Source organism: Amaranthus tricolor, chromosome 12 (assembly GCF_026212465.1).
Source record: "Amaranthus tricolor cultivar Red isolate AtriRed21 chromosome 12, ASM2621246v1, whole genome shotgun sequence".
Lineage (NCBI taxonomy): Eukaryota > Viridiplantae > Streptophyta > Magnoliopsida > Caryophyllales > Amaranthaceae > Amaranthus > Amaranthus tricolor.
The window spans coordinates 5,508,712-5,519,640 of record NC_080058.1 but is presented as its reverse complement, the minus strand read 5'-3'; the positions used below and the strand labels follow the sequence as shown (position 1 = coordinate 5,519,640).

General features: G+C 29.7%; 1 protein-coding gene across 1 annotated transcript; it reads left to right on the top strand.

Moving 5' to 3' along the window:
- The first annotated feature begins 2,859 nt into the window (after nt 1–2,859).
- LOC130828294 (serine/threonine-protein kinase SRK2H-like) lies at nt 2,860–10,929 on the top strand. The gene is made up of 9 exons (XM_057694193.1): nt 2,860–3,199; nt 3,342–3,416; nt 3,519–3,620; nt 6,212–6,265; nt 6,603–6,695; nt 6,870–6,962; nt 9,399–9,503; nt 9,598–9,696; nt 10,356–10,929. Exons 1-9 carry the CDS (start codon nt 3,080–3,082, stop codon nt 10,698–10,700), a joined length of 1,086 nt encoding a protein of 361 aa, XP_057550176.1. The 5' UTR covers nt 2,860–3,079; the 3' UTR covers nt 10,701–10,929.

Here is a 10,929-nt window from a genome sequence, read left to right as displayed (position 1 = left end):
TTAAAAAATAATATTATTGTTCATTGGTTTTTTAACACCCTCATAATAGGTCAAACTTTTGAAAACACTTTTAATGAAAAACATGAGGCAAAACCTACTCATGGGAGTGTTACCGCCACATCTATTTCTAAGAAAATAAATGTAAAGCTTAACGACTAAGAAATAACTTAATAACTTTAAATCCAACAAAGGATTTTACAATAAGAAAAGAATGAAACGCAATTTATGTCCATATAAAATTTAAATAACTTAAAAGTAAAGTTCAAACTGAGATATGACTCTAATAAAAGCTACATTTTTAGGTGATCATCACTCCACGATTCCCACGGAATCAATAACCTGCAATATAAGAATGCAAAAAAAAAAACAAGAAAAAAACTCCTAAAATCAGGAAATTGAGTAATTCCAACTTCATCCCGTAAAACATACAATTAAGTATGAAAATAGTTTAAGAATATAAACCTAATTTGAAATGTAAATAATTTTGGAAAGTAGTATAAAGCTGAGTTTAAAAAAATTAATTTATGAAAACAATATAATATCACATAGACCAATTAATTTAATTGATATTTCATGATGAAAACATAAACACATATATCCAATTATTAGTTTGAGGGAACGAGAACGCCAGTAGGCCGAGGCTTTACACCTATACCTACTTCATCAAAAGGTCGTCACCCTAAATAATTCAAGGCCAGCAGAGTAGTCTCAAGTAACGCTAGTGTGCACACCCCTTCTACTTGGATCATAACAAATAGAAGGAAGACCAAACATCGTATCAAGTAGTAGAAATAATAACATGTCTGCATCTATACTAACCTAACAAGGTAACCTGTTCATCACCCTTATACTTGGATCACAACAAATATAAGAGCTTCATTTCCCTTGTGTTACACTTTACGTGATTTAATATATTTTAATAATTAGTCGCGAGCACATAAACATATAATCAAACATACATTATACATTTTATTTTATGATCATAAATTTTCCCAATAAATATATCTCAATAATATTCAATTGCAATATTAATATCATAATATTTTTCTCCCAAATTCAATCGTATTTAAAATCATTATTAAAATAATAATATAACTTTCATCAAAATAATAATATTATAAATATTTCTCTTTCAAATTAAGACATATCTAATTTCGTTATTAATATAAATTTTATCAAAATAGTAATTATAAATTAAAGTTTGACAAAAATAATAGTAAATATAAATTGAGAATATATAAAACATAACACCATACAAAATAATGTCATATAAAATGCTACATCCTATTTAAACATATTAATTATCACTTAGCACATAATACTAATGGGAAATGAAGCGATCCTAGACAAACGTACGCTCCTAATAATCTCTGTCTACGAATCCGCTGTCTTTAATATTAAAATCTTGCCTTTTCTTGATTGAATTTTAAGCAATTGGAAGATGGAGGAAGTAGTTTGTACGAGAAAAAGAGTGTTTGAGTAATAATATGTGAATGAATTAAGGGTAATAGACTTAATTTATTGTGAGTAAATTAGGTTACTTATAAGGTTTAGAGGGAGGAGTGGGAAGTTATTTGTTAATGAGAAGGGAAGTTGGAGTAGAGTAACCACCGTGAATTAGTTTTTGCAAAAACTTTTTTTTTTATTAAATTTCTGAATTTTTTTATATTTATTATTATATATATTTTTTAAAAAAATGGACAGGTTTAAGTAAGAACAATCATGATATTCAAATACTAACTCTCTAAAAATATTTAATCCAAGGTTACCTTAAGAGATACCATCATCATTTTATTTACGAAAAAAGTAAAATAAATAAAGTCGGATACTAGATATCCAGTTTTCAAAAATATGTCACCCGGATCCGAATCAAGTCTCCGGTTTTAAAACCGGGTATCCGATCCGGATTATTTGGTTTGCGAAAATCGGGTAAATTATCTGGTTTTGAAAATCAGATCGGATATTTCGGATTGGGGTTTTATGAAGACCCTTATGTGTTCCATAATAGTACTTGTTACACTTTTTTTTTTCATCTGCTTTATAATACTTGATACATTATTATATCATAAAATAACTTATAAATTATTTTACTTATCTTTATTTTATTCATACTTTATATCTCATTTACTCTTATACTTTATTATTATTTAGGAATAATAAGGAGTAGTATTTTATTATCGTCTAATTATTTTCATAATATGTATTTCAAATTAAAATGACGTGAGTATTATAGGAGGGAGGTAGTATGTCGAACATAGAATTAATAATTATTGAAGAAGGTGATCCTTCCCAATCTCCTCTTCTCTTTCTTTTGTTTTTATTATCAAAAATAAATTAATTTTTATTTAATCTATTTATGATAAATTTAAATATTATTTATTTTTAACTAATTAACCTATTAAGTACTTCTATAATTGTTGAAAATAATTTTAAATATCGTTTATTTCAAATTTTTTAACTTACAAAGAAGCTTTAAAAATGGATATAAATAATATGTGTATTTAATTTTAGTAAATATACCTAATAGTTCGATTTATGAAAAATAAATAATAGGTATATATAATTTTAGTGGATGAAGCAAAAATTATTTCATTATTGACAATTTTCTAAAAAGTGTGAGGATCAAGTAATAAGACCGCCACATTTTCTTAAAAATGTAATTTATTTTAAAGGTATTTTTTTCACTAATTACGCCCTTGTTTAGAGACATTTATTAGTTACACTTTAACTACTATTTCTTCCGTTTTTTAGTTTTTTTTTTTTTTTTTTACATTATTCATTATTTGATAGTATTTTACATATTAAACGTATTAAAACAAGAAAAAAAATATAGTTCACTTAGTTATCAGTTAATCACTCTCGTTTTCCCACACTGTTGCATTTTCTTATTTATAGCACACTCAATGTTCACTCTCATTTTGCAATTTGAACGGGACCCACCTCAAATGCCTTTCTTTTTCCCTCCTTTCGCTTCCTAGATTCTACCCCTCTTCTTCTTCAACTGCATAATAATACAAACCCATTTCAAACGATTCAAAGAAATTAATAATTCATACCACCAGTCCATCAACCAATAACAATGGAAAAGTATGAAGTAGTTAAGCAATTAGGAGCTGGTAATTTTGGCGTTGCACGTCTTATGCGGCATAAGGAAACCAAAGAACTTGTTGCCATGAAATACATCGAGCGTGGTCAAAAGGTTTTTTTAAATTTTTTTTTAAAAATTTTTTAAACTAAATCTTAAGTTCTGGGTTTTGATTTTCTGATAAGAATCGTAAATACCCAGTTGTTAATTTTTTTTATTTTTTGAATTTATTTTTTCTGGGTTTGATTTTTTTCAGATTGATGAAAATGTGGCCAGAGAGATTATCAATCATAGGTCGCTTCGTCATCCCAATATTATTCGATTTAAGGAGGTAATTTTTTGGGATTTTTAAAAACTTTTCTTATTTTTCATCATATTAAATTTTTTTTTCAATAAAACTGGTTAATTTGAATATAATTAATAATTAATGTAGGTGGTTTTAACACCAACCCATCTGGGAATTGTAATGGAATATGCGGCCGGTGGTGAGCTTTTTGACCGTATTTGCACTGCGGGTCGTTTTAGCGAGGATGAGGTTTTTATTTTTCCCTTTAATTAATTTTTAGTATTTCCTAAGTTTTATTTTAATTTTTTCTATTTTATTGACTTTTGGCCTTTTCTATTACAAATTTTCATAGTACTTCACTTCATAATTAATTGGGGTAGCCCATTAAAGACTTTACAATGTATACTTCTATATGAAGGGAAGGGTTTGTCCTATTTAATTAATGCAATATTATGAACTACTTTTAATGTCCCTAAGTAAAATATAGTGTAAAGGAAAAATTTGAGTTTAAGAATGAGATAAAAATAAGAGAAATATAAGTTTGTTGATAAAATTTTAAAAAAAGTTGGATTATTGTCAAAATAGAAAAGGGTGTAAAATCAACGAGATAAATTAAAATGATAATTAGTCCAAAACGAGAGAGACGTGAGTATTGCTTTATGATCAAAATTTTCAATTTATCACTAAAATGATTTGAAAATTGATAAAAAAAAAAAACTTATACGCATATTAACTAATGTCTAATTGTGGGTCAATAGCTTAAAAGGTAAAGGTTTAGTCTTTGAACTTTAAAATTGGGATGAACTCCTCACTATTAAAAAATAAACATTTTCCCCATATTTAATTTTTTAGTGTTAATATATATATATATATATATATATATATATATATATATATATATATATTCACACACGTGATAACTCCTTAATGTAATAAAAACTAAAATCGATTTCAAGGCATATATATTCAATCAAACAGTATATAATTTTACTTAAAAAATGTTGTGTTTTTCTGAACTACAATGTATAATTTCACGTGAAAACTACTTAATGTAATAAAATTGTAATTGAGAAAATAAATTGGTTTTTGAATTTCATGTGATCTTGCCTCTACATATTTTAAATATATAAGAAAAAAAAGTCGTTGCTTAATTTGCCTCATGAATTAATTTCTTAAGACTTATTATTTTTTAATTATATTTTAAATATATAAGAAAAAAAAAGTAGTTGCTTAATTTGCCTCAACAAACAAAGTGAAGTGGCATATTTGGCAGTGTTTTTTCTTAAAAAAAAAAATGATTTTGCATGCTTGGCTTTTTATTATTTTTAAGGAATACAAACCACTTATAATTAGGCAATTCATCCTAGTTTTTTTGCATTAGTTATATCCACTTATTGAGTATCCAATAATGGACTTACAAGGACAAATGGAAGTGTCCATCTAGTAATGATGTCATAATTGGAAATTTCTTGTTAAATTTGGAGTCATTTAGAAATTATGTACCTTTAATGTTACGATTTGCAAAGTAAAATTGTTTGTGGATTGTTCATGATAACTACTACTCTACTAGGAATATTATCATTTTAGTGACTGTATAGCTGTTTAGTTTATTTTTAAGCGTCAAAGCAAAAGATTAAAATAATACATAATATAATATTCATTTTATTTTGTATTGTTGATATTCCCTAATTACTCATATTACAAAGCAAAAAATGTAAAGTATACCTAAATTTAGTTTAAGTTAATTTCAATCTTATATATGAAAAACACAAATTCTTGTGAGAAACGGTCTCTTTGAGAAACCATCTCTAATTGGGCCGGCCTATTATATATTTTTTAAAATATTATAAGTAGACATTAAGAATAATTAAGTAGATATTTAAGATATTAAAATTAGACATTAAGGATACGATAAGTAAGCATTAAAGATAATATAAGTAGGCATTAAAAACACGATAAGTAGATATTAATCTTTAATGGACCGGGCCTAAGATACTTCTCTTATAAAAACAGTCTCTCAAAAAACTAACTGTATGAAAATATATTTTTTAGACCCTAAAAAAATTTAAAATCCTAAACGATGGCGCACTCTACCCTTATTAATCTACGGCCATACTAGTGAGTTTGCAAGGCTACTACTTTTGCACCCTTCATTGTGTGTTGTTGAAAGTGGAGCCCACTTTACCTTCAAGATCATATTATTTAGTCTCCTACACTTAGTAATCCCCACTTTGTTTTTAGCACTTTTACCTAATTTTCACTGTGCTTTGTTAATTATGTGCACAGTGCACTAGTCTTGTACACCTTTATATTAGCCTTATTTTCTATTTTGAAACGCCCTATTCATTTTACCTTATTTTCTTATTTTGCACATTTTGGCAAACCCACCTGAACAGAACAAAACAGTAGTGTTTTTTATGGAAATTTTTATTTATTTATTGGATTGGATATTTTTCCAAATCTTTCTAGATTAAGGTTTTGACGGTATTGAATTTCTATTGACTACTTTCTTTGTTCCTCTCATTTTATTTATATTATCCACAAATTTATATTCTCTTTCTATCTTAATTATTTATTTTTATCCTCCATTTGTTTTCTTCTCAAATACAATGTCCTTTTCTGCTAAATTTCAACCATTTTACACTGGAGTATATCAAATAAGTAATTTACACAATGGGTGGATATAATTATCTCTGTTATTTATGTATGATTCCCCATCATGGACACAAATGAAACAAATAAATGTGCTAAATGCTCCTATGTCTTAATTCTGATTGACATATTTTACTTGGTAGCAAGTGCCCTATACTTATTGGGTTTGTTCCTTTAAATTTTTCCAGGCTAGATATTTCTTCCAACAGCTGATTTCTGGAGTTAACTACTGCCATTCCATGGTAAATAAATCTAATATTTCATTTGAATTTTAGTAGTTGCTACAGTTCTTGTAGCAACAATTATTCATCAACTGATCTTATTTGGCATATATTTTTCTATGTATAATGTAAAATATAGTCAAGGAGACTTGTTTGATTCGTCTTAATGCATATTTTCGTAATATTAACTTTTAAATATTTTTTATCTTATAATTTTAAAGATATTTACGATTAAAATTGTGAATTGAATAGTGTGATAAACAGAAATATAGCAACTATTAACTGTTAATTATTTAAGCTTTTTATTTTGGTATAAAACTAATGCTAAAGCTTACAAAGCACTATATTTTTGTTGTAGCAAATTTGTCATAGAGATTTGAAATTGGAGAACACATTGTTGGATGGAAATGCTGCACCTCGTCTAAAGATTTGTGACTTTGGTTATTCCAAGGTTCGTTTAATCTTAACATATTAATTCATTCTACGAAGCTTAACATTAGGATATTACTCTAAATCATGTGGGTTTTGATGGGATCATGTGTTTGTTTGACTTAATCAATTGTTTGTAAGTAATTTATTTGATTAGTTGACTGATTTGTTTATTGTTAACATCGAAACTTTGTAGTCATCTCTTCTACATTCAAGGCCTAAATCCACGGTAGGAACTCCAGCATATATAGCACCTGAAGTTCTTTCGAGGCGAGAATATGATGGAAAGGTGAGTCCTTGAAATAAATTTGGTATTGGATTTGTATACTACAAGAGTACAAGACCACATAAGAGGAGAGTTGGCTACACACAAACCCGATTAAACCAATTGGTATTAAAAGGAGTAGCCTATCAAGTATATTATGTGATAGTCAACCTGTCTCTAATTCTTAGACATGTGATTACATGCGGGTTATTTTCCAACAATCTAATATTTCTTCTAGGCTTGTATTGAAAAAGAATCGATAATTTTTTTCGGGATCACAAATCTTGATTCGCATAACAGGTATTGATGATAATAATTTGATGTGGTTAAACCTTATTAAGTTTTGACAATCAATTTAGATGACATTTGAATTCTATATTACTCCATTTGTCTCTTTCTGTTTGCATCCTAAGACTCAAAAAGCTTTCACATATTTGAGTATTAAGGTGTAAACTCAAAGGGTCAAATTGAGTATCTGGCTATAGAATACATTTGAATACATGATTAAAGCGATATGCGAAGTGATTTCGAAGCGATCCGATGATTTAACCTTGATATTCCTTTTCTGATGCAAGGGTTCTAATATTTTTTTCCCTTATGCAAGATTTTTTAGCATTAGTTGATAATATTATAACAATACATATGGTGATTAGCTGAATGAGAAATAAATGCATTCACTTTGCTTAATGGATCCCTTACATAGTCTCTATTCTGCACCCACCCATGTGGCCACATGATGCAAATTCACATTTGCTGCAAACTCAATACATGATGAAGTTAACTCTAAGTTGATTGGCCCATGTTGTATTTATTAGATCAATTATTTAGGTATACCTCTTGAAGCTTTAGCCTTAATGCCTGCAGATTGAATCTTCATCAGTTATTGCCTTATTCTAAGGGGGATGTATTGTAATGTCAATAGGCTAAAAGTCAATGAATCTCTATTCCCTTTTTGTGTTCAGAATATCTGAATCTCTGATCACTAAACAAGGCAGGGATAACTGATGTCAGTGTGTGTGCAATTTGCATATAGAAGTCAAAATCCCAAAGCTAAGATCAATAGTTTCATTACCCCAATGCTATTAAACAGGGTCATATCATTTATTTTTGGGCCCATTGTGAAATATAAAAAAGACCCCTAAAAAGTAAAAACTTAAGGCGTAATAATAATATAATACCCCAGTTGTTTTGTATACTTTATATTTTAATTATTTTACTAAAAAGCTCTGATAACTCATGTTACATGGCAAAAAATGTAAATTATACCTAAATTATATTCAAATTAATATCAATCTTATATATATAGATATATTTTTGGACCCAAAAAAAATTTTGGGGCCTTGGGCGATACCCCGCTTTGCCCTTGCTAATCGATGGTCATGTCATTAAATGGTTTCCAACTTACGGAGGGGTCGGATGTACACAACCTTGCACTTGTTGATACTAACAAAGAAGTTGTTTTCGATTGAACCTTGGTGGCAAACATCAATTGTGATTTCACTTATATAAGAAATGTACATGATTCAATGAGTCAATTTAATATTGTCCTGTTATCCAAAACCAAAGAAATTTGAATCTTTGATCACATCGAAATATGGACGTTCGGACCTGATAGAAGTATAGTTTGATAAGCCAAAAGAAATGCTATTTGAAATGTAAAGCATATTTGAGGGCACCTTAGTAGAGATTGATTATGCATCTGAACAATATCTTTGGTCATTGTCAACATTTAGCCACCTGCATCCACTTTAGGAAAGTTTGATGTACCTTCATGGCAATATTAGCTTGGTGGCCCATTTATGAATTTATTTATGTTAAAACACAAGGGGTGGCAAAAATATTTTTTTAAAAGGAAAATAAAATTATTTAAGAAAATGATCTTTGATTTTGTGCTCCTATAAGCGGGATACAGTTGGTATGATGATGATGATCTTTGGTTTTGCGCTGCTATGAGCGGGATACAATTGGTATGATGATGATCTTTGGTTTTGCGCTCCTATGAGCGAGATACAGTTGGTATGATGATGATGATCTTTGGTTTTGCTTTTTTTTAGTCTTGTTCTTGTCTCGGCCATGGTTAAGGCCAAAGTTTTGTCTTTTCCCATTAGTCTCATCACTGGGATGTGCTTCATCTTGCCCGTGCTCACTAATAGAAGACGTAGGACCTTGAGTATTCTCATACCCTTAACCGCCTTCAATAAAATTGATTGCGGGCCTTCAAAATGTAAGGATTTTAAGCACACCAAGACTGTAATGACCCGTTTGGTAATCGGCACTAAATGGTGGGAATGGAAATGATTTTATGCACATTAACTTTTAATTATTATTCCTATCATTTAGTACCGTTTACCAAACAGGCGGTAAGAACTATAATCCCTCTAGGCTCTAGCTAAATGTTATCGGATTTTAGTATTCAACTGCGCGGCTTTTGACAAACTCTGAGCTACTGTCGATTTTCAGTTGGCAGATGTATGGTCTTGTGGAGTGACCCTCTATGTTATGCTGGTCGGAGCATACCCCTTTGAAGACCCTCAGGATCCGAAGAACTTCAGGAAGACAATTACCGTAAGAATCTTATTAACTTCGTACCATTTAGATAAGTTTTGATTTTGTAGTTTTGCTTCGGTGTTTAACTGTTCTGTTTATATTTACTTTGTAGAGGATTATGGCTGTCCAGTACAAAATCCCTGAATATGTTCACATATCACAAGATTGCAGGCATTTGCTTTCTCGAATCTTTACTACCAATCCGGCTAGGGTAAGTTGGTAGCTCAAGTTAACTGTTTGATCAGTTTTAATGGTCGTCCACATGACTCAGTTTTCCTCTATTAATTTCAAATTTTTATTATCTCAACCTAAAAATATAAATCGTTCATAACCTTTTCCGCTATTTGCTAATGGAATGTTATTGTAGTCCTCTTGATGTTATTGCATTCAGCTCGTCTTGTATAAGACCGTCTCACCATCTCAAAATAAGAACCTCATAAGATAAAAGTTTCTATTATTGAGCTAGTTAGCACAAATAGGAGGCATGTCTCACGGTGAGATCGTCTCATACATGAATTTGTAGATTGCATTTGATTTGGTTTCACTATGCGTTGATGGTTGAGGATGCTCTGATACCATGTCAAAAAATCAACTCAATTAAAAATTTAAGTTGATGGTTGAGGCCCTAGAATATGTTATATAGTCTAACAGTTATTCTAGTGTTGTGATTTTGTGATTAGCAATATTGTTGAGGATTATCTGATGTAATCATTTAGATGATCGTCTAGATGACTAAATTTTTGTTGAGGATGTTTTTGATTCACCCCTTGCTAGCAGAGATATTTCATTATAATCCGAAATTAAAGAACTATAAATCTGAAAAAATCATATAATTTTTCGTTATTCAACGCTTGCACATGATACATGCAGAGACTTAGCGTCAAGGAAATAAAAAGCCATCCATGGTTCTTAAAAAACCTCCCGAAAGAGCTAACAGAACAAGCTCAAGCCATGTATTACCAAAGAGATAACCCGAGCAACCCAAGCTTCGCTTCTCTACAAAGCGTAGAGGAGATCATGAAAATTGTGAGCGAGGCAAGGAATCCGGCTCCAATAGCAAAGCCAGTCTCGGGATGGGAGGGTGAGAATGAAGACGGAAATAATGAAGAAGCAGAAGAAGAAGAAGAAGAAGAAGAAGTCGAAGAAGAAGAAGAGGATGTATATGAGAAAACAGTGAAGCAGGTCCATGCAAGTGGAGAATTTGTTATCAATTAAGCTCAAGAACTGGAAAAGGATGTCTATTGTAGTTTCAGTTTCTGATAAGTGTGCATACACAGCAATCAGCATAAGCTAGTATTCCCATTTCAGAATCAATTCAACATGTTTCTTTTCTTTTCTTTTTTTTTTTTTTTTTTTTTTTTTTTTTTTTGCTGTAAGTTGTAACTTTTATTAGCATGTATAAGGATTATTACTTTTATAATTTTTAATGTTAAATTGCTTTTAT